The sequence below is a fragment of the Anomaloglossus baeobatrachus genome, chromosome 2 (assembly GCF_048569485.1).
Source record: "Anomaloglossus baeobatrachus isolate aAnoBae1 chromosome 2, aAnoBae1.hap1, whole genome shotgun sequence".
NCBI classification, from domain to species: Eukaryota; Metazoa; Chordata; class Amphibia; order Anura; family Aromobatidae; genus Anomaloglossus; species Anomaloglossus baeobatrachus.
Window position 1 is genome coordinate 750,926,991 of NC_134354.1, and position 25,368 is coordinate 750,952,358.

The 25,368-nt window shown below is 46.2% G+C and overlaps 1 protein-coding gene across 2 annotated transcripts in view; it reads left to right on the plus strand.

Moving 5' to 3' along the window:
• TRPC6 (transient receptor potential cation channel subfamily C member 6) overlaps positions 1-25,368 on the plus strand; it is a 301,145-nt gene that overhangs the window by 200,300 nt on the left and 75,477 nt on the right. For both annotated transcript variants that reach the window (XM_075337476.1, XM_075337477.1), the window contains exons 8-9: positions 13,315-13,510; positions 25,129-25,332. In XM_075337476.1, the coding sequence (XP_075193591.1) occupies positions 13,315-13,510; positions 25,129-25,332 (400 nt within the window). The remainder of the gene's footprint in view (positions 1-13,314; positions 13,511-25,128; positions 25,333-25,368) is intronic.

A 25,368-nucleotide genomic window follows, 5' to 3' on the forward strand; every position in this document is an offset into this window, starting at 1 on the left:
TTTTAAACTTTAAACTCTTGGTACATAATCACTACCATATTTAAATAGATTGTACTTTTATGAACATGACGTTACCAAATATATTTATTTATTCCTTTCTTTATTTTTTTAAGGATGAAAAGAGAAGTGATTGGAAATTTTAGATGTTTTTCATTTTTTTAAAATGTATTTCTTTAGTTTTTTACATTATTTATTAGTCGACTTGAATATGTATTTGATCGCTCGTACTATATACTCCACTACCACAGTATTGCAGTATATAGTGAAAATCTCTGTCTCCTATGGAGCTCGGCTTATGGCTGAGCTTCACAGGACGACCGAGGTGACAGCAATGCGGGGTCTTTAGTAGACCACTGGATGTCATTTATACCCATGGGTTGCGGAGGGTCAATGTGTGCTAGCACAAGCGCGCGTTCCCTATACAAAGTGGGCCATAAGTATGGATACACCTTGGGTGGGCCATTAGTATGGATATCGCCTTACCGTTTGTACATGGAAGGGGCAAAACATTTGAGGACGGGTGACGCCCATGGCGGCCATCTGCAAAGCCGCCATTTTTAATTCAACTTTACTCTTTTTTATCAGGGTGTATCCATACTTATGGCCCACCCTGTAAATGCTGTTGTCAGAGATTGACAGTGGCATTTACATGGTTAATACTAATGGCCGGATCTCAGATGCAGCCTATTTAAGAGTATCTGCCGTGTGTGGAGGGCACTTAGCTTTCCATATGTGGACTCCTTCCCAGATCAATTGGCAAAAAGGATTTAAAGGGGTATTTTAACCTCCAATATCCCATCCCAATATGTAGTAGGTGTCATAATAATAATAGTGAAATAAAGTTGAGATTCTTTCCATAATTGGAAAATCTCACAAACCAGCGCTGAATAATAAGAGTGAGGATTATTTTAATATTTTATTATTACCAATACTCCTAATCCCTAACAATATGAACAAGATTATTTTCTACAAGTAGTAGATGACAATGGACAAAACATATGCATTTATAAGCACGGTATGACTATAGAGTCGTGGGGCCCCGGCCGGTGGCAACCACGATTATTAATAAAAGTTACTGATGTTATTAGTCCGATTAAAAAAGAGGGTAAATTTCTCAAGGAATAAATAGTTAATAACTGCAGAAAGTTTTTCCAAAGAGGTACTATGACCATACCAGCCTGCATATAAAGGCAATCTTCCTGCTTAAGGGTGCCTGCACCGAAGTTAATACTTTACTGTTTGTTGGATTTTCACTAACAGCCACGCTGCACTCATTCACGATCCCTGGTTAGGATTGAGTGTACCGCGCTCCTGACAAGGAGTCTAGCGGTAATTAGATCAGTGCACCGGGGGCCCGTTACAGATCCCCAGTGTATGTTACCTGACACCGATGCTAACAGAGAGGGCTCCGTGAGATGTGGTCCTTGCGTGGAGTAGTTTTTTCTCCTGTCTGGAGAGGAAAAGTTGATGCTGGGTCTCAGTGTACAAAATCCTCAAATCCAGAGTACAGGTTGCCTATTAAAGGTTACTGAAAAAAACAGGACTGTATTGTCCTGGGTTATAGGCTTCTCCGTGTACCTGCTTGGGCGTTCACCTGCCAGTGAACCGACAGGTCCCGTAGTCGGTAAAGAGCAAACAGACAGTTACGTCTACTTCACAGCACTGGACTGAGCAAGATCCGACGCGCGTTTCGGGGGCGTTACCGGTCCCCTTCCTCAAGGATAGCTCAGTCACTCCTTTAGGAACTATTTATAGTTAAAAGATAGCTGTGGAATTCCACAGAAAACAATGCAACACCTACACACAAAAAAAACAAATAAAATCACATGCAAAATTCATATATAGACCGTATTACATGACATATTTAATGCAGACAATTTTTAGGGAGAATTCCTCCAAATCATTTTTTCAAAGAATTTTTGAAAAAAAACCCATCAAGATCATAATATAAATATTTAATTAACCAAAGAATTCTAAAATTAGCTCTTCCTACCCATAATTCATAAAAACGTTTTAGTGAGGTATATATAGCAACACATAGATACTAAGAAAAATTCAAAAATATGTCCGAATATCTTATATAAAACTATAAAAGTATGACTATAAAAGGCTAAAAAGCTCCCTGTGTTTAATGGAAAAAGTTTTTTGGTTAATATTTTTACTTTTTTATATAATTGTTTTTCAATTACTTTTTATTTTTTAATTTTTTTAAATTTTTTAATTTATTGATTCTTTATTCTTATTTTTTGTTGTTTTTTTATTTATACTATTTTTCCATCTGTAATTCTTTCATCTACAGTTTATAAATTTAAAATTTTCCTTTTCATAAAAAATTACTTTAGTTTATAAAAACCTATAAAAAGTGAATTAAAAATAGATGAGAAAAAATATATATGTATATATATATATATGTATATAGGGAAAAGTAAAAATAGGCTAAGACCCATAGACACATACACATACACATATACACACACAAAAGCATATGTACATAAATATATCTACATAGGCAAAGGAAGGTGCATACATATAGGGACACATATATGAGTTACTCAGTCAAAGGCAAAGAGCTCAATGTCATTGTTAAGTCCATTCGGTTTCAATGTGTTCAACTCAAAAATCCATTGGCTCTCAGCCCTTGACATTTTTCTGATAAAGTCACCTCCCCTCCAATCTCTCATTACCCTTTGTATGCCCCAAACTTGAGAACCTCTAAATGAGCCCCCATGTGTCAACAGATAGTGTTTAGATAATGGGTGTTTAGTACATTTATTTTTTATATTTCTGATATGCTCACCCACTCTTCTGCATAGGGGTCTGATTGTTCTCCCAACATATCTCTTTTGGCAAGGGCATTGAATACAATAAATAACACCTTTGGTATGACAGGTAATCAAATCATTAATAGGAATCTCCTCCTGTCCTTTCAAAAAGTTTTTCCGTGTAGTATTTTTTGTATTCCTACATACAGTACATTTTTTACATGGGAAATAACCTTTCAAGTTGCATATACCTCCATGGCCAGAGGGTTTTTTCTTACCCTTTTGTATGGTTGGTGCCACCAAGTTACCCAAATTGTTAGCCTTTCTATAAACAAACTTTGGAAAGGGGGGCAACAAGTCACCAATTATTTTGTCCTCCTTAAGGAGGTTCCAATATTTTCTAACAATATTTTTTAGAACCTTTGTTTGTGCTGTATATTGCAATATTATTGGTATATTTAATTCATCTTTTTCATGAGGCATACAGACAGTAGATTTGTCCTGGAGTAAATTTTTCCTCTCTCAATGAGTTTAGTTTGTTGATATACATCCTCCAAAAACTTCTCCTCATACCCCTTTTCCACAAATTTATTAGTTAGTGAAGCAGCTTCCAATTCGAAATCCTTCATCCTGCTACAATTCCTATAGGACCTAATATATTGGCTTTTTGGAACATTGAGGAGCCAACTGGGTAAGTGACAGCTGGTTAGTGAGATATAGCTATTAGTATCCGTTGGTTGTACTGTAACAACTTGAAAGGTTATTTCCCATGTAAAAAATGTACTGTATGTAGGAATACAAAAAATACTACACGGAAAAACTTTTTGAAAGGACAGGAGGAGATTCCTATTAATGATTTGATTACCTGTCATACCAAAGGTGTTATTTATTGTATTCAATGCCCTTGCCAAAAGAGATATGTTGGGAGAACAATCAGACCCCTATGCAGAAGAGTGGGTGAGCATATCAGAAATATAAAAAATAAATGTACTAAACACCCGTTATCTAAACACTATCTGTTGAAGCATGGGGACTCATTTAGAGGTTCTCAAGTTTGGGGCATACAAAGGGTAATGAGAGATTGGAGGGGAGGTGACTTTATCAGAAAAATGTCAAGGGCTGAGAGCCAATGGATTTTTGAGTTGAACACATTGAGACCAAATGGACTTAACAATGACATTGAGCTCTTTGCCTTTGACTGAGTAACTCATATATGTGTCCCTATATGTATGCACCTTCCTTTGCCTATGTAGATATATTTATGTACATATGCATTTATGTGTGTGTATATGTGTATGTGTCTATGGGTCTTAGCCTATTTTTACTTTTCCCCTATATACATATATACCGTATATATACATATATATTTTTTCCCATCTATTTTTAATTCACTTTTTATAGGTTTTTATAAACTAAAGTAATTTTTTATGAAAAGGAAAATTTTCAATTTATAAACTGTAGATGAAAGAATTACAGATGGAAAAATAGTATAAATAAAAAAACAACAAAAAATAAGAATAAAGAATCAATAAATTAAAAAATTAAAAAATAAAAAGTAATTGAAAAACAATTATATAAAAAAGTAAAAATATTAACCAAAAAAACTTTTTCCATTAAACACAGGGAGCTTTTTAGCCTTTTATAGTCATACTTTTATACTTTTATATAAGATATTCGGACATATTTTTGAATTTTTCTTAGTATCTATGTGTTGCTATATATACCTCACTAAAAAGTTTTTATGACTTATGGGTAGGAAGAGCTAATTTTAGAATTCTTTGGTTAATTAAATATTTATATTATGATCTTGATGGTTTTTTTTTCAAAAATTCTTTGAAAAAATTATTTGGAGGAATTCTCCCTAAAAAATCTCTGCATTAAATATGTCATGTAATACGGTCTATATATAAATTTTGCATGTGATTTTATTTGTTTTTTTTTGTGTGTAGGTGTTGCATTGTTTTCTGTGGAATTCCGCAGCTATCTTTTAACTATAAATAGTTCCTAAAGGAGTGACTGAGCTATCCTTGAGGAAGGGGACTGGTAACGCCCCCGAAACGCGCGTCGGATCTTGCTCAGTCCAGTGCTGTGAAGTAGATGTAACTGTCTGTTTGCTCTTTACCGACTACGGGACCTGTCAGTTCACTGGTAGGTGAACGCCCAAGCAGGTACACGGAGAAGCCTATAACCCAGGACAATACAGTCCTGTTTTTTTCAGTAATCTTTAATCGGCATCCTGTACTCTGGATTTGAGGATTTTGTACACTGAGACCCAGCATCAACTTTCCCTCTCCAGACAGGAGAAAAAACTACTCCACGCAAGGATCACATCTCACGGAGCCCTCTCTGTTAGCATCGGTGTCAGGTAACATACACTGGGGATCTGTAATGGGCCCCCGGTGCACTGATCTAATTACCGCTAGACTCCTTGTCAGGAGCGCGGTACACTCAATCCTAACCAGGGATCGTGAATGAGTGCAGCGTGGCTGTTAGTGAAAATCCAACAAACAGTAAAGTATTAACCTCGGTGCAGGCACCCTTAAGCAGGAAGATTGCCTTTATATACAGGCTGGTACGGTCATAGTACCTCTTTGGAAAAACTTTCTGCAGTTATTAACTATTTATTCCTTGAGAAATTCACCCTCTTTTTTAATCGGACTAATAACATCAGTAACTTTTATTAATAATCGTGGTTGCCACCGGCCGGGGCCCCACGACTCTATAGTCATACCGTGCTTATAAATGCATATGTTTTGTCCATTGTCATCTACTACTTGTAGAAAATAATCTTGTTCATATTGTTAGGGATTAGGAGTATTGGTAATAATAAAATATTAAAATAATCCTCACTCTTATTATTCAGCGCTGGTTTGTGAGATTTTCCAATTATGGAAAAAATCTCAACTTTATTTCACTAAACATTTTCAGGCAACTTTTGGGGCGGTTTTTGCCTAAAAACCAGCTGCAGAATTATAAGCAAGCCTTTTGGGTCAAGCGCTTACTACTGTCTTAGGACAACTTTTTAATCTAATAATAATAATATTAGCAAATACCTCCAATTGGAAATGTAGTATAGTTCTCTTGATATAACCATGTCTCTTTCCTCATGTGCAGGGCATTACAGCTTAGGTATCCATGGTTACGTCCACTCATATAGTGACAGTTGTTCATGGTCGTACCCATGGATATCTAAGATACTGTAATGCCCTGCACATGAAGTAAGAGACATGGCTATATATAGCTATATTAGGAGAACTATACAATATTTGTAATTGGAGGTATTTGCTAATATTATATTACACCTTCTACATATTGGGATAGGATCTGTGAGATAGGAATACTGTCACGCTCCCCGGGTCCTCACCCCCGTCCCCCGGCTCACCTGCCACGCTCTCCGCTCCCCAGTCACCGGATTCCGTCCGTCCCAGGGCTCCGGGCCCCCGATCCCGGCGCCCGACAGCTTCCCTGGACCTGGCCGGCTCCCCTGCGTCCTCCTCGCAGCCTCCTTCCCTGGCTTCTGGCACCCGGGCGGCGCGCATGCGCATTAGGGCGCGCGCGCGGTCACTGACCCTTTCTTAAAGGGCCAGCGTCCATTAACAGGAAATGAGGTTGCACAGGTACAGGGTATATAAGGGGTCATTGTCCAAGGGGGCGGGGCCTGATCTTCGTGTTCCCTGAGCTAGGAGTCAGGTCTCCTGGTGTTACTGTGCTCGTACTCACCTATCTCTCTTTGTAGAGCCGTGCCTGCTTCGCCATCCAGTCTGCCGTGTCCTGATCCCCGCACGCTGTCCGTCTGCCATCTGACAGTCCGTACCATCCCGGATCCCTGCGGTGACCCGTCATCTTGCTCCAGAGGTTCCGGACCCCGCCTGATATCACCTCGGCCTCCGAACCTGAGCTACGTCACCAAGACCACCTTCTGTGACTCCGTGGTCCCTGGGACTCCTCCGCTGCCTTCACTTGCACGGACTGTTCTACTGCCCATCAGTGCTTCAGCTGCCGGACTCCCTACCACCATCTCAGAGAGTTCGGTCCAGTGGATCCACCTCCTGGGTCTGCCCGACCGCCCGGCCGTGACAGTAAGATCAGGCCATGGATCCCGCTGCAGCACTATTGGCCCTGCAAGAGGAACTCCAACGCCAGCGTGAAGTCCAGACCCGCATGCTGCAATTTATGACCTCCGTGGACACCCGCCTGTACACGTTACAAGCATCCATGACGCCTGCGGCACCCAGGTCCTCCAATGGACAATCCACGGCTCCCGCACCAGTGGCAGCCTCGTCGGGTGCTTCCCAACTCCGGTTGGCTTCACCACCTCGTTATTCTGGAGATCCCAAGACCTGCAGGGGCTTCATCAACCAATGTTCCCTTCATTTCACGCAGCTGCCACATCTATTCGCCTCCGACCAAGCCAAGGTCGCCTTTATAATGTCCCACCTAGAGGGCGAGGCACTGGCGTGGATGAACCCCTTGTGGGAGAAGGAGGACCCTGTGACCAAGAACCTTCGAGAGTTCCTGCAGGCCTTTCGCAGTACCTTTGACGAGCCGGGACGCGCCTCTGCGTCTGCTTCATCACTTCTCCGCCTACGTCAAGGAACACTGACGGTGGGCCAATACGCCATCCGTTTCCGCACTTTGGCTTCTGAACTCGGGTGGAATAATGAGGCCCTGACAGCCGCCTTCTGGGAGGGACTCTCGAGTCGCATCAAAGATGAGTTGGCGGGTCGTGACTTGCCCTCCACCCTAGATGCCCTGATTGCCCTGGCTACTCGAGTGGACATTCGTTTTCAGGAGCGCTCTAAAGAGCTGTCTCGTGAGAGACGACCGGTACGGCATTCCTCACCTCCCCAGAAGCCCTCCGCACCTCAGTCATCAACAGCTGGGATTCCCGTCCACGAGCCTATGCAGATTGACCGAGTACGACAGTCTGAACAGCGTCGAGCAGAGCGGCTCGCCAAGGGCCTCTGCTTTTACTGCGGAGAGGGCACACACCTGCTACGCGCCTGTCCAGAGAGGCCGGGAAACTCCAAAGCCTAGGGTTGGTAGGAGAGGCCACCCTAGGTGCTGGGACTCTCTCAGACCCGGTTATGTGGACTGTGCAAGTGTCAACGGGAGAGACACGGTTCACGGCTGAGGCATACCTCGATTCCGGGGCAGCAGGCAATTTCATTCAGCAGGCCACGGTGGACAAGTACCAGCTGCCTGTTACTCCACTTGACAAACCCCTCGTGATAGCCTCTGTGGATGGGAGACCCCTCTCTGATACCATCTCCTGGGTCACCAGACCGGTCGAACTACGTATCGGTGCCCTGCACACCGAGAACATCTCTCTCTACGTCCTTCCACACATGTCCCATCAAATCCTGCTGGGACTTCCCTGGTTGCGGACACACGAACCCTCAGTCAGCTGGGGTACTGGCGAAATCACCCGATGGGGCCCTTCTTGTCATGAGAAGTGTCTGAAGTCCATACCACACATCCGACGACCTCCGGTTCCAGAGAACCTACCGGAACTGCCCTCGGCCTATTGGTCCTTCGCAGACGTTTTCGACAAGAAGGAGTCTGAGGTACTTCCGCCACACCGTCCCTACGATTGTGCCATCGACCTGCTCCCAGGAACAACACCACCTCGAGGACGGATATATCCGTTGTCCCCAGCCGAAACCAGGGCCATGTCTACCTACATCACAGAGAGCCTGGCTAAGGGATTCATCCGGAGATCCTCCTCTCCTGCGGGAGCGGGCTTCTTCTTCGTTAAGAAGAAAGAGGGTGACCTACGCCCCTGCATCGACTACCGGGGTCTGAATCAGATCACCGTAAAGAACAAGTACCCTCTGCCGCTCATCCCCGAATTGTTCGACCGGCTCAGAGGAGCCCGTGTGTTCACCAAACTGGATCTTCGGGGTGCTTACAACCTAGTTCGTATCCGCTCTGGGGACGAATGGAAGACCGCGTTTAATACTCGCGATGGGCACTATGAATACTGCGTGATGCCCTTCGGCCTATGTAATGCACCAGCAGTCTTCCAAGAATTGGTGAACGACATCTTCCGGGACCTCCTCTACGTCTGTGTAGTAGTGTATCTGGATGACATCCTTATCTACTCTCCGGACCTCCAGACCCACAGAGAGAACGTCCAGCTGGTCCTACAACGACTGAGAGAGAATCGTCTATACGCCAAATATGAGAAGTGTGTCTTTGAGCAGTCTTCTCTCCCTTTCCTGGGATACATCATCTCGGGTACTGGACTGCAAATGGATCCTAAGAAGGTGTCCTCCATACTCAACTGGCCTCCCCCTTCTGGACTAAAGGCAATCCAACGGTTCCTGGGATTTGCCAACTACTACCGCCAGTTCATCCCTCACTTCTCTGCCCTGACTGCTCCTCTCTCCGCTTTGACCAAAAAGGAGGCTAATCCAAAGGACTGGTCACCTGCGGCCGACGCCGCGTTTTGCTCACTGAAGCGAGCATTTGCCTCCGCTCCTGTACTCCACCGTCCGGAGTTAAACCGCCAGTTCACCTTGGAGGTGGATGCCTCCTCCTCGGGAGCCGGAGCAGTGCTCATGCAAAAGTCCTCCTCCGGGAAGATGGTTACATGCGGTTTCTTCTCCAAGAGCTTCTCTGCACCTGAACGTAATTACACCATCGGTGACCGAGAACTATTGGCGGTCAAACTGGCTCTGGAGGAATGGCGCTACCTCCTGGAAGGAGCAGTGTACCCCGTGATTATCTACACGGACCACAAGAACCTGGAATACCTACGGTCCGCTCAGCGACTGAACCCACGGCAAGCCAGGTGGTCCTTATTCTTTGCCAGGTTCGACTTCCAGCTCCATTTCCGACCCGCAGACAAGAATGTACGTGCGGATGCCTTGTCTAGGTCTTTCATGCCCATGGAGCAGGAGGAAGAGACTACCCAGCCTATCATCCCTCCGAGCAAGATTATTCCGGTGGCCCCTGTCACCCTGGCCCAGATACCGCCCGGAAAGACCTATGTCTCTGAGACTGACAGGCAAAAGGTGTTACACTGGGGTCATGCCTCGAAAACAGCCGGTCATGCAGGCCAGAAGAGAACATGGGGTGCGATTGTACGCCATTATTGGTGGCCATCCCTTCGCACGGACGTCGCTGCTTTTGTCTCTGCCTGCTCCTCTTGTGCCAGGAACAAGACGCCCAAACACCTGCCCTATGGCCGTCTTCTGCCTCTGCCGATACCCACAATTCCGTGGCAACACATAGCGATGGATTTTATTACGGACTTGCCATTATCCTCTGGACACACAGTCATATGGGTCGTGGTGGACCGGTTCTCCAAAATGGCTCACTTCGTCCCTATGGCTGGACTGCCCTCTGCTCAGGAACTCGCGGAAGCCTATATACATCACATCTTCCGCTTGCATGGTTTCCCATCCCACATCGTGTCCGACCGAGGAACTCAGTTTACCTCCCGCTTCTGGAGGGCGCTCTGCAAACATCTGGGTGTGACTCTGGACTTTTCTTCTGCTTACCATCCTCAGTCTAATGGCCAAGTGGAGAGGGTCAATCAAATCTTGACCTCCTTCTTACGTCACTACGTCAACGCCCATCACGACGACTGGTCCACGCTTCTACCTTGGGCTGAATTCTCACATAACCACCACATCAGTGAGTCGTCCTCCAAATCTCCCTTCCATGTAGTTTACGGACTTCAACCCTCCGTCCCGTTGCCTATATCCCCTTCATCGGATGTTCCGGCTGCTGATGCTGCAGTTCGTGACTTTGCTACCATTTGGGACTCTGTCAAAGCGTCCCTTGGGCGCGCTTCCCAGCGGATGAAGAAACACGCTGACAAGAGACGTCTGGATCCTCCGTGTTTCTCTCCTGGTGACCTGGTCTGGCTTGCTTCCCAGTACATCCGATTGAAGATACCTTCCTACAAGCTGGGTCCTCGCTACATCGGGCCGTTTAAGGTCCTCAGCAAGATCAATGAGGTATCCTACAAGCTACAGCTCCCGGCCACGATGAGGATACCCAACTCCTTCCACGTCTCTCTGCTCAAGCCGGTTGTCCTTGGTCCCTTCTCCGCTGCTGCCAGTCCGGCCCCTCCTCCTATTGCCGATGATGACATCTATGCGGTAAGGGATATCGTGGCCATGAAGACCGTACGAGGTCGACAGTTCTTCCTGGTGGACTGGGAAGGGTATGGTCCTGAGGATAGGTCTTGGGAGCCCAGGGAGAACGTGGGCACTCCTCTTATCCGTGCCTTCATGTCCCGGTTGCGGGGAGGGGGGCGTGGGGGGGGGGGGTACTGTCACGCTCCCCGGGTCCTCACCCCCGTCCCCCGGCTCACCTGCCACGCTCTCCGCTCCCCAGTCACCGGATTCCGTCCGTCCCAGGGCTCCGGGCCCCCGATCCCGGCGCCCGACAGCTTCCCTGGACCTGGCCGGCTCCCCTGCGTCCTCCTCGCAGCCTCCTTCCCTGGCTTCTGGCACCCGGGCGGCGCGCATGCGCATTAGGGCGCGCGCGCGGTCACTGACCCTTTCTTAAAGGGCCAGCGTCCATTAACAGGAAATGAGGTTGCACAGGTACAGGGTATATAAGGGGTCATTGTCCAAGGGGGCGGGGCCTGATCTTCGTGTTCCCTGAGCTAGGAGTCAGGTCTCCTGGTGTTACTGTGCTCGTACTCACCTATCTCTCTTTGTAGAGCCGTGCCTGCTTCGCCATCCAGTCTGCCGTGTCCTGATCCCCGCACGCTGTCCGTCTGCCATCTGACAGTCCGTACCATCCCGGATCCCTGCGGTGACCCGTCATCTTGCTCCAGAGGTTCCGGACCCCGCCTGATATCACCTCGGCCTCCGAACCTGAGCTACGTCACCAAGACCACCTTCTGTGACTCCGTGGTCCCTGGGACTCCTCCGCTGCCTTCACTTGCACGGACTGTTCTACTGCCCATCAGTGCTTCAGCTGCCGGACTCCCTACCACCATCTCAGAGAGTTCGGTCCAGTGGATCCACCTCCTGGGTCTGCCCGACCGCCCGGCCGTGACAAATACCCCTTTAATAGGCAAGGGGGTCTGCCTAGTGCAGTATTCCCCAACTCCAGTCCTCAGGAGTCATCCACATTGCATGTGTTCAGGATTTCCTTAGTAATGCACAGGTGTTGGAATCGTCACCTATGCAGGTGATTAAATTATAACCTGTGTGATAGTAAGATAATCCAGAAAACATGCCCTGTCAGTGGCTCCTGAGGACTGACTTAGTAAATGGGGCTGGAAAGCAACACAGTGAAAAGGTGCAACATTTTTTTGTGTAAAAAGTAGCCATGATTTTTTTAGACCCTTTAATTTGATGCCTCTTTAACAATCATAATGCACACAAACTACAGCTCCAAGGAGTTAAAGAGGATCTGTCACAAAAAGTGTCCGTTTGTTATTCTTATCTTATTTTATTCTTGCTGCTCCCCTGAGTATTCTGGCTTTTATTTTTTATAAATCCAACATACAGTTCCTGAGATGTGGGACATTTTATTTTATGCTAGTTTTTATGGTCTTTACTAAGGGGCGTCTCTCACAGGATCCTCTGGGGCGTGTCTTTAGACTGTCCTGCATAATTACCTTGTAAGCAACGCCCCCTTGTTAAAGACCATAAAAGTCAGCACTAAATAAAAAGGAACATATGGAACCGTATTAAGGATTTCAGGACGACAAAACACAGATTATTCAGAGAAGCATCCGGAATAAATGAAGAAAACGAGGACCTGTCACAAAAAGTGCCTGTTTTTATTCTTATTTTTTTTTTGCTGCTCCCCTGAGTATTTTGTTTTTTTGTTTCTTAGCTGAGGAACTGTGGAAAAAAAGCACACATGCCGTTCCTTTTATGTTTGTCCTGATGAAGAAGACGGAGATGTCTTTGAAACGCATTGACCTGTGAAAATGAAAAGGAATTCATCATATGTCCTGGATTTGTGGTTTTTAGCGCAGCATTTAACCCATTTTCTCTAAACCATTTTATATAAGTTTTTTCTTTCTTGTAAATCCACCATAAAGTTCTAGAGATATGGGCGATTTTATTTACGGCTAGTGTTTATGGTCTTTACTAACGGGGCGTTGCTCATGGGATCCTCTGGGGCGTGTCTTCAGACTCTTCTGCATAATTATCCTTGTTAAACACCATAAAAATCAGCACTAAATAAAAAGGCCCATACATCTGGAACCGTATTAAGGATTTAAAAACAACAAAAGAAAAAAATTATTCAGTGGAACAGTGAGAATAAAATAAGAAAAAAAAAACTGCGCTCTTCTGATTGTGAGAGTTTCTCTTTAAATTATAAATTCTGCCCTGTTACATCTGTTCAGTAAAATACACAGCTCTGCTTACATGGCAGGATGTGGTCAATTATCGTTACAAACCTCATGAAGAAGCCCTGTGACGTTATGATAAAACCTTCTGGTGGCCGGCGGTGCACGTGACCGCAGACCAGAGAAAATTGTAATTACAATGGTCTGAACATTACTGATTTTGCACAGAGAGATTATAGCCTGATTAAGATTTTCTATTTTTTTTCTTCTTTTAAGAGTTGAAGAAAGTTTTAAGACTTTATTCTGGGCTATATTTGGGCTTTCTGAAGTGAAGTCAGTCGTCATCAACTACGGACACAAATTTATAGAAAATATTGGCTACGTCCTGTATGGGGTGTATAATGTTACTATGGTAATTGTCCTACTTAATATGCTGATTGCCATGATCAACAGCTCCTTCCAAGAGATTGAGGTAAGTGAGACCTGCGTGGCACACAAACTATAAATAATACTCATATTATACATTATCAAAAATAGCAGATGCACTCAAGTAGAGGGACGGAGAAAAACAAAGATGTATATTGTGAACATTGGAATATGAAAATGCATTACTGCAAAAAAAACATGAAAAATATTAAACAAAATTTTGGGGGAAAAAATTAGCTATTTTGCAAGTAAAATTGACCAGGTTTACTAGAGCCCAGTTACCACGCCAAGGTGTAAATCTCAACTGGGTCCTAATCTAAATTTCTGCCTCTTTTCGTGTTATTCCTGACCTTTTTATAAGGGGTATAGAAGAACCTGCAAAAGGAAAATTAAAATACCTGAGGTCACTGGGAGGAGTGCGCAGACAAAGGACATGATTCCATAATACAAAATACAAGAATGGCGGGCACTTCCTAATCTTCTAGTCTGAACTGGTGCAAATTGAACATAGCATAGATTATGAAAAATAGCAGTTGCACTCAAGTAGACGGAAGGAAAAAAACAAACAGGTGTATATGGTGAACATTGGAATGTGAAAATGCATTACTGCAAAGAAAACATGAAAAATTTGAAACAAATTTTTGGGAAAAGAAAAGAGTTATTTTGCAAATAAAATTGGCCAGGTTCACTTGAGCCCAGTTACCACGCCAAGGTGTAACTCTCAACTTCTCTAGCCCTTATAAAGAGGTCAAGAATGACACAAAAGAGGCAGAAATTTAGATTAGGACCCAGTTGAGAGTTATACCTTGGTGTGATAACTGGGCTCGAGTAAACTTGGCCAATTTTATTTGCAAAATAACTAATTTTTTTCCGAAAAATGTATTTAAAATTTTTCATGTTTTCTTTGCAGTAATGTATTTTCACATTCATTCTAATGTTCACCATATACATCTCTTTGTTTTTCTCCTTCCCTCTACTTGAGTGCAACTGCTATTTTTGATAATGTAAGCTATGTTCAGTATGCACCACTTCAGACTAGAAGATTAGGAAGTGCGGGTAATTCTTGTATTTTTTTAACTTGTATTATACAGCCGGTTGTTATAGGATATAAATCTGTAATCTGACCACCTTCTTCTTACAACAGACGTGGACATTGTGACTTGCTATGACTTACGTTACCTCCTTGTTTCTTTTGTTGGATGAACCAACACTTAAAGAATTGTTAGCATATTATTTTTAGGCTAAACTACGGGATGCAATATGGGTTTTGATTGGCTGATGTGCATGGGTGTGATTGGATATAGATTCATTGGAAGACTGGACAGACTGCCTGAAGTGTCGCTCTTTATAGGTGAAGTATGCGCTGCCTGGATGATCGACTAAACAATGGGTTTACAGCACCCAAAGCGCATTTGATGAGACGGGTTAAATAGAAACTTGGGGCAAGGATGCACCTATCAAAGGGGATAAAGACCTTTGTCCCCCATTACTCATGGTCAGTTGCAGAGGACATGTGATTGGGCTGTAGCCCAATGGCCAATTGCAAAGGGCATGTGATGGAGTTGGAGCCCACGGGACAACTGCAGAGGACATTTGATGAGGTTGGCGCCTACGGGACAATTGCAGAGGGCATGTGATGGGGTTGGAACCAAACCCATAGAACAATTACAGAGGGCATGTGTTTGGGTTGAAACCCACAGGATAATTGCAGAGTGCATGAGATGGTGCTGAAGCATAAAAAACAATTGCAAATGACGTAATTTGGTTGAAGCCCATAGGGCAATTGCAAAGGGCATGTGACTGGGTTGGGGCCCATGGCCAATTGCAGAGGGCATGTGACGGGGTTTGAGCCCTGGGCCAATTGCAGAGAGCATATGATGGGGTTTGAGCCCATGGCCAATTGCAGAGGGCATGTGATGGGGTTTGAGCCCACAGCCAGTTGCAGAGGGCATGTGATGGGGTTTGAGCCCACAGCCAATTGCAGAGGGCATGTGGTGAGGTTCAAGCCCTTGGCCAATTACAGAGGGCATGTGGTGAGGTTTGAGCCCATGGCCAATTGCAGAGGGCATGTGGTGAGGTTTGAGCCCATGGCCAATTGCAGAGGGCATGTGGTGAGGTTTGAGCCCATGGCCAATTGCAGAGGGCATGTGGTGAGGTTTTTGCCCATGACCAATTGCAGAGGGCATGTGGTGAGGTTTTTGCCCATGACCAATTGCAGAGGGCATGTGGTGAGGTTTGAGCCCATGGCCAATTGCAGAGGGCATGTGATGGGGTTTGAGCCCACAGCCAATTGCAGAGGGCATGTGGTGAGGTTTGAGCCCATGGCCAATTGCAGAGGGCATGTGGTGAGGTTTGAGCCCATGGCCAATTGCAGAGGGCATGTGGTGAGGTTTGAGCCCATGGACAATTGCAGAGGGCATGTGGTGAGGTTTAAAGCCCATGGCCAATTGCAGAGGGCATGTGGTGTAGTTTGAGCCCACAGCCAATTGCAGAGGGCATATGATGGGGTTTGAGCCCACAGCCAATTGCAGAGGGCATGTGATGGGGTTTGAGCCCACAGCCAATTGCAGAGGGCATGTGATGGGCTTTGAGCCCACAGCCAATTGCAGAGGGCATGTGATGGGGTTTGAGCCCACAGCCAATTGCAGAGGGCATGTGATGGGGTTTGAGCCCAGGGCCAATTGCAGAGGGCATGTGATGGGGTTTGAGCCCACAGCCAATTGCAGAGGGCATGTGATGGGGTTTGAGCCCACAGCCAATTGCAGAGGGCATGCGATGGGAGCAGCTCTCCCTACTTTGGCGAAATCTAAAAATTCTGATTGTGTTAGAACTGCTGCACCCAGTAATCTAAGTGATACATCATTGGATTCAGGATCTCCTTTCCTACATCATGCTGCTCTCAGATGAGGTAGCAAAAACCTGCTGACAGATTCCCTTTAAATTATTTTACAGCAAGAATTATGTTGGGAAACCTTGAGCCTGTAATGGCCAAACAGCGCAACATTTTTAATGAAACCCAAATACAAAAATGTTTTTTTATTTAGCCCAAAATACATGCAATTAAATTAAATAACAAAAATAGTCCCTGAAGGTTTCCAGATCCCTTAAAGCAGGTTATTAGACTTTATCAAGTTTCTCATAACTAATCTTCCTTCATCGAGTTATAGACATAAGACACATTCGTTCCCATAACCTGTCTGACACTGTTGTCTCACCGCGCTGAATGTGATATAATGACACCGGCACTTGCGATTTGCCGTTTTCTTCAGCTGAAGAAGTGACAGGTAAATGTCATTTACCGAACACTTTGGGGATTATTAATCAGTCCCCGGTGCGGAGAATGGCACTCACTGATCACATCATTAGAAGATACTTTCTATCTCCGCTACCTTCTCAAATGAACTAAAAATAATTGGTGGCGCTCTATAACATACACAGAACGTCTGAAAAAAAAAATACCGCTGTCCTGTGATTTACCGCCAGGAACATTTAACCCATCACTCATTGAAGTCGTTCCCGACTGTTGCAGCTCCATCAGCGTCTGCCTAAAACAACGCTACAAAAGGGACGAGCGTCAATAGGAATTAGCAGAAAATAAAACGCTACATTGGTAATAGGAATCTGCAATTTGTTGCCAAGAATGTGGAAAGATGAAGAGGTGGAAGTGGATGTGTCACATAAACAGGGTCTGCAAGATATCAAGGAATAAATACGACCATTATCAAAGGGAGGCTTCAAAACTGGGCGCGCAGGCACCCCATCCAAAAAATACTGCTCAAAATAAACAATTTCAGATTTAGTATCACAATATGAACATGTTAGGCCGTTTGAAGTTATTTTTAGTTCCTCTTAAAGGGAAACTATCATGTTGCATAATGCTGTTACGCTGCAGATATAGGGTTAATCTGCAGGTTTAGTGTTAGGAAGGTGCCCAGCTGCTGTACTGAAAGTGCTCTAACAAATATATAGCTGCACTCTGAGATGCTAAGGTATGCAAACAATGAATACAGGAAAATGGACATACATTACTGCTTAGGAAATAAATTGAGACAGTGCATAAAAAAGGCCATTTTTATGTGAGCCCAGCAGCCAGCGTCAAGGCGTATCGCGTTTGCTAGGTCCCTGTCTAAATGCCTCTGGCCTTGCTAAAAAAGCTTTCAAATTTATGGGCAGGCAGGAACCTGCTAATAGGAAATTAAAATTCGCCTTAAGCTGATGGGAAACTAGTGCTCAGTCAGAAGGCATGACCCTATAATCTAACATGAAAAACTGATGGCACTTCCTAAAAGACAAATGTGAACAGGTGCATATGGAACATGAAACAAACAAATAAACAGTTGCACTCTGAAACACTAATGTATGCAAATACTAAATATAGGAATTTGGACATGTATTATGCAAAGTGCGGTATTCAAAAGGCAGTCAAAAGGTATGACCTTATAATCTAAAATGAAAAAACTGATGGCACTTCCTAACAGACAAATGTGAACAGGTGCATACGGAACATGAAAACAAATAAACAGTTGCACTCTAAAACACTAAGGTATGCAAATATTGAATATAGGAATTTGGACATGTATTACTCAAAGTGCGGCACCTGGGAGAAAATGAACTTTATTCCTCATGGGAGCCGCTGGCTTTCAGTTAGAGAGACGCATTGGCACGGCAACAGTCACTGCTCACAGTGCTGGGAGCGGGGGCTGTAAGCACGCGCCGGCACTTCGATTGACAGGACATCCCTGTCAAAGTGCCAGGTTGTGCTTACAGTTGCCACTCACCTCACTGTGAGCAGTGACTGTTGCCTGTATAACTGGAAGCCGGCGGCTCCTGAGAGGAATAAAGTTCATTTTCTCCCAGGTGCCGCCCTTTTGGCAAGTTGGCCGGACACTTTCCTAACAATGCTAAACCTGCAGATTAACCCCATATCTGACGGTTAATAGCATTATCCAACTTGTCGGTTTCCTTTTAAAGTGAACTGCTCACCAGGTTTTTGCTGCCCAATCTGTAGGCAGCATAATGTAGGGGCAGCGACCCAGATTCCACCGTGTGTCCCTTATTAGGCTTCTTGTTATAGTTTTGATAAGAGCATTATTTTATTTGCTACAGCTCCGCTAGTCTTCTTACTGATTAGTGCTATCAAACGTCATTGATTTTCATCTTTCTGCCTACACTGTGCATAGGCAGAAAGCAGCCAATCAATGTTGGGGATTGGAGAAAGCCCGAGCTTATTAATATCTAGGACTACATAACAGGAACTCATCAGTAGCAGAACTGCAGCAGGTAAAACAGTGCTTTGTCAAAATTACAATTAAGAAGCCCAGTAGGTTACACGTACTGCAAAGCCAAGTGACATAGTGACAAGTATAGAAAAAAAACCTTTCATTACAGTGCCACCTACAGGGTACAGAATTCCTAAAGGCAGTTAAATAAGACCTTGTTTAAATTGCATTTTTATTATAAACATAGTATTTATATATGTTTTTGTAATTTTTTTTTCATGTCAAGATCTACAAAATACATAGTTACATAGTTACATAGGTGGAAAAAAGACCTAGGTCCATCTAGTTCAACCTTCCTCCACCAGTTCTACATTTTGTCCCTAAGTCATTTAGAACCAACAATGTTGTGTACTGAGGAAATCATCCAGCCCTTTTTTAAAAGCTGTTATAGTATCTGCCATTACTACCTCTTGTGGTCGGCATTCCACAGTCTGACTGCTCGAACTGTAAAGAACCCTTTCCTATTTAGCTGTCGGAATCGCTTTTCTTCCACTCGCAGTGAGTGCCCCCTGGTCCTTAGTATTATCTTTGGAAGAAATAAGTCATGTGCCAGTCCTTTATATTGACCACACATGTATTTATACATATAAATGAGATCTCCTCTGAGAAGTCTTTTTTCTAAGCTAAACAAGTCCAACTATTCCAACCTCTCATCATATGGGCGGCCTCCATACCTTGTAGTAGTCTAGTTGTCACCTTTGAACTGACTCTAACCTCTGAATGTCCTTTTTAAAATGTGGAGCCCAAAACTGGATCCCATATTCCAGATGTGGCCTTACAAGTGATTTATAGAGGGGTAGTGTGACGCCCAGGCCGGGCCAGGGAGTCACAGATAGGCGCCCCACACTACACTAGTCCCCTAACAAGGTGACAGCAGCCAAACACTAAAACCCTAGTCACCCCCCTCAGTGCTTGATGGACACGCCAAGGGGCGGAGCCAGGCTGTTGGACACGCCCACCAAGGAGTTCAGAGAGCCTGAGGCAGGAAACACAGTTCAGTTGCGTTTAGGAGAGGAGTTTAGGAGATGAAGCAGAGTGGAAGCAGGCCTGTGTGTGAGGTTTGCAACTAACTGACAGGAGCCTGGGCACCTTTGGCTAGGAGGCAGATGGAGGCCTCTGGCTGCAGGAGCCGGGAAGACAGCTCGGTGGAACCGTGGTGGAGTGGGACAGGGTAGTGGCCCGCCGGTACTGACCCGGGGAACCGACTCGGAAACCGGAGCACAAAGGGGGGTACTCAGACCCTGAAGCTAGATCCAGAAGCTACTGGGGGCTAGCTAATTAACTGATTGTGGCCAGGACTATAGGTTCTGTCCCACTCAAAGTCCCAACTGAAGACAACAGCCCAACGAGGGGGATAGAAAGCCACCGCCACAGCAGAGAGATCCCACAGGCTAGCATCTGCGGGAAAATTGCTCCTTAGGCGACCACAAGCCGGGGAGCGGACTTCTGACGCTGCAGGTGCAGGTAGTCCACCATCACACAAACGGTGCAGGAGAAAGGCAGAGACCACCAACCGGGTGGGGGACCAGACTGCAGCCGGCTGCGGGCACCAACCACCATCACCTTGGTTTACCAGAGACTTGTGTGTGTTACTAATCGTGAGTACATCAGTGCCCTCCGGCCGCCCATCTCCCTGTACTGCCCAACTACTCCCCCAACGGGTCCCGAGGCCACCATCCCTACCCAAGGAGGGGTTAACAACTTGCTGCACAACATCTCCCCCGTGTGCCCCGTAACCGCAGTGGTGGTGTCCACCTTCACCACAACCCGTGGGTGGCATCACAAACTCAAACACGGCTCCGGCCATACACCAACGTCCCCAAACCGCCAACCCCCTTTTAGATCGGAGTGACCGTGGACCCCCGGGTCCGGAGACCCTCGAGCCACCCACTGAAGGTCCGGATCTGAGCGTCTCGCCTGCCGCCGAGCACGGGGCGGCACAGTAACAATATATTGGGATCATGGGATCTAATCTCTTTTTATGCACCCTAAAATATTGTTTGCTTTAGCAGCTGCTGCTTGACATTGAGTGCTGCTGCTCAGCTTATTTGTAATGAGAATACCCAAGTCCTTCTCCTGTTCTGTAGTCCCGCGTTTACTTCCATTTAATGTATACGCAGCTATAGGATTACTCCGTCCTAGGTGCATTACTTTACATTTATCAACATTAAAGGGAACCAATCATCAGGATTTTCGTGTATAAGCTGCAGCCAGTGCAGTACTGGCACTATCATACACAGTGTGTACATACCATCAGGGTGCAGCTCGGGTGTTTAGTTAGTGAAATACAACTTTATAAAGTTTGAAATTTCGTGCACTTTTTGATTGACGTGTGCACCTCTGCAGATAATGTCCGGGCGGGTTATGCAGGAGTTCCCCGCCCCCCCACCAGCCTGTTCCTCCCTCTCTCCTGATGTCCGGGCGGGTTATGCACGTGTTCCCCGCCCCCCCGCGCCGCCAGTTCCTCCCTCCCTCTGGCTGTATGTAAATATCTAATATTCAGAAACATGGCGCCGGAGTGGGCCTCTGCGCATAGCGCTTATCTCCGGCGCCATGTTTCTGAAGCCCCCGTATTACACAACTTGGTGTCTGAGAGGGCGGCGCCACAGCGATGTCACACCGGCTGGTGTGTTGGCCCGGTGTCCTGGGGCGGCACGATACAGGAGCAGCAGGTAATCACGTCCTCCGATCAGCTGTTCTGCAGTCCTGTTGTGATCGCGCTCGCTCCTGCGGTCACAACGGGATCTGAAGGAGCGAGGGCGCATGCGCCGCCCTCTAACACCAAGCTGTGTGATGCGGGCTTCAGAAACATGGCGCCGGAGATAAGCGCTGTGCGCAGAGGCCCACTCCGGCGCCGTGTTTCTGAAGATTAGATATTTACATACAGCCATAGGGAGGGAGGAACAGGCGGCGCGGGGGGGCGGGGAACACGTGCATAACCCGCCCGGACATCAGGAGAGAGGGAGGAACAGGCTGGTGGGGGGGCGGGGAACTCCTGCATAACCCGCCCGGACATTAACAGAGAGGTGCACACGTCAATCAAAAAGTGCACGAAATTTCAAACTTTATAAAGATGAATTTCACTGCCTAAACACCCGAGCTGCCCCCTGATGGTATGTACACAATGTGCATGATAGTGCCAGTACTGCACTGGCTGCACCTTATACACAAAAATCCTGATGATTGGTTCTTCCCTTTAAATCTCATTTGCCAAGTATCTGCCCATTCTGACATCTTATCCAGATCTTTTTGTAATATTGTACTATCAAGGTCAGTATTTAATATCCTACATAGTTTGGTGTCATCAGCAAAGACTGACACTGTACTATCAATCCCATCCACAAGGTCATTAATAAAGAGATTAAAAAGAATTGGTCCTAGCACAGATCCCTGCGGCACCCCACTGCTGACTATGGCCCATTTAGAGAATGTTCCATTTATAACTACTCTTTGTTTCCTATCTTTTAGACAATTCCTTACCCAGTTGCATATAGTTTCCCCTAGTCCTTGCGTCTGGAGCTTTAGTATAAGGCTATTAACTATGTAAGGCTATGTGCGCACAGTGCGTTTTTCGCGGCGTTTTTGCGCGTTTTTTCGGGTGCGTTTTTGTCCTTAAAACTGCAGGACTTTGCTTCCCCAGCAAAGTCTATGAGTTTTCATTTTTGCTGTCCGCACACCTGTTTTTTTTACCTGCGTTTTTGAGTTAAAAAAAAAAAATGGACATGTCAGTTCTTTCCTGCATTTTTCTGCGTTTCCCCCTCATGCAATGCATTGGAAAAACGCAGCAAAACGCAGAGATCAAAAACACAGCAACACGCAGCCAAAAACGCACCAAATCGCGGCAAAAACGCATGCGTTTTTTGATGCGTTTTTTTGACGCAGGTGCGTTTTTGTGCGTTTTTAGTGGCCAAAAACGCACAAAAACACAGCGTCAAAAAGACGCAGTGTGCGAACCTAGCCTAATTGTAATAAAAAGGAGCGGTTCCACACTGAATCATGCAATACCTTACACCGAATAGCTTGGAACAGCCTCAGTCCTCCTTTTAGAAGAAATGATAGTTGTCGCGGGCGGAGAGGGGTTTTGGGAACGCCACTCGCCTGGGGAATCTCTGGCGCTCGGGTCCGGTGCTTCTGCTCCTCGGTGGCTCGAGCACGGGGCCGGACCCGGGGGCTCGAGCAGCGGCTCCTAGCCCACGAGTGAAAAGGGGAGGTTTGGTGGTGGGATGTCGGTTGTGATGCCACCCTCGGGGTTGTGGGGATGGTGGGCACCACCGCTGCTGATGACGGGGGTTCCCGGGAGCGATGTTGGGGAGCAGCTGAGGTGTTGGCCCCTCCGTGGGTAGGGGCTGTTGGTCCCGGGGCCCAGGTTGGTGGGTTGGATTGGTGAGTAGGGGATAGGTGCAGGTGCCGATGCGGGGAGGCAGCGCGGAAGTGGGGCAGCGTTACGGTGCAGCGCTGTGCCAGATGGCACTGGTGTACTCACTCAGGTAGTCAATAACAGAGTCTCTGGTAAACCAAACGGCTGGATGGACGGGGCCCGCAGTCGGCTGCGGTGTCTTCACTCTCCCCGGACGGGTTGATGGTGGCTGTCTTTCCCTGCACCTGTGTGTAAGTGTTTCACCCCTATGGATTCCCACGGGTGGTCCGCTCCCCGGCTTGTACGTGTTGGGAGAGCCCATTTTGCCCGCAGGCGCTGGCCCTTGGATCTCTGGCCATTGGCGGTGGCTCTTATATGGACGGGTTGGGCTGTTGCCTTCTGACGGGACTTGGTTGGGAATGAACCCCTGAGGTCCAGACCTCAATCAGAGAATTTGACTGTTGCGGCGGCTTCTGAGCCTAGTCGGAGTCTGAGTACCCTGCCTTGGTGCTTAGCTTCAATCCGCTCCCCGGTTTGGTACCGGCGGGCCACCGCTCGATCCAGGTCCTACGGTTCCGCAGACGTCCACTAACTCCTGCAGACGGCCACCACCGTCTGCCGACCTTGCTGATAGTGCCTGGGCTCCAACCCAGACACACACAGACTTCAACTCCTCTCACTTCCACACTCTACTACAATCTGCCTGTCTTTTCCCGTCTCCAGGACTGTGAACTACTCGGTGGGTGGGGACAACCGCCTGGCTCCGCCCAACCTGGTGTGGACATCAGCCCCTGGGGGGGGGGCAACAAGGGTTTCTGGTCTAGCTTTGATGTGCCTAACCGGGGTGTAGGGTGTGGTGATGTCATTACCTGTGACCCCTGGCTTGTCCAGGGCGTCACACTTGCCTCCTGTGAACTATAAGCCCTCACTTTGCTACGTGGCTGCAGACTCTGTGGTGTTGTCTTGGGGGTTTGAAGTGCTACTACAATCTGCCTGTCTTTTCCCGTCTCCAGGACTGTGAACTACTCGGTGGGTGGGGACAACCGCCTGGCTCCGCCCAACCTGGTGTGGACATCAGACCCTGGAGGGAGGCAACAAGGGTTTTTGTTTGACGGGTGTTCCTGACCAGGGGAGGGGGTGTGTGTGTATGATGTTATTCTGTGACCCCTGGGGTCCAGGGCGTCACATAATGGGTGCACGTGGATGAGGAGAGGAGATATCCAGAACAGAAGTTCATGAAGTAGAAAACCACAGCACACACCATCCAAAATCCAGAAAGTGCTTTATTCCAAATAATGTGCAGGTAAAATAGCAGGAAGAAGAGAGGCGGGTGCAGGCCCCCCAAGGATGACGGCCGTTTCGCACCTTATGTGCTTCTACGGGTCCAATCAACCCGTAGAAGCACATAAGGTGCAAAACGGCCGTTGTCCTTGGGGGGCCTGCACCAGGCTCTCTTCTTCCCGCTATTTTGCCTGCACGTTATTTGGAATAAAGCACTTTCTGGATTTTGGATGGTATGTGCCATGGTTTTCTTCTTCATGGACTATGTAACTATGTAACATCATCCTTTTGAGAGGAGTGATATGCTATGTATTCCATAAGACCCTCCACTTCTTCCACACTAACACACTTGCAGGCAAAGGATGCTAATTGTGGCCTGTGTTTAGTGGTTTTACTGCTTGTACTATTGCCAGTAGTAGAGGTCTTTCTGTTGCTGCCAGTGTTTCCCACGGTCTTAGCTCTATTTTTTTTTTTTACACTACCCCAGTCATTGCTATTGCCACTTTTTCTTTTACCATCCATTTTGGACAACACTATAATTACATTTTTACAATGTTTTCATCTTAAATCATTCAACCCTTGCCAAGAAAAGATGAAATAAGAAGTGCTAAGTAGGTAGGTAGATGTACAGAAACCAGAAATAAAGAAGTAAAAGAAGCTAAGCAAAAGCAAACAGGTACAGGTAAATGTCTATTTTTTTTTCAGTGGGTTAATAGTTTCACATTTTGTGTTTTTTGCTTTTTACAGGATGACTCTGATGTGGAGTGGAAATTTGCCAGGGCTAAGCTTTGGTTTTCGTACTTTGAGGAAGGAAGGACTCTTCCAGTGCCATTCAACTTGGTTCCAAGTCCTAAATCCTTTGTTTACATTGTGCTGAAAATAAAATCATTCCTTCCTACAATATTGTCCTGCCAGTCCAAAAGTTTACAGGAGGACTCCGAGATGAACAAGGTATATTTTGGGACCTTTTCTATATTGGTAATGTTT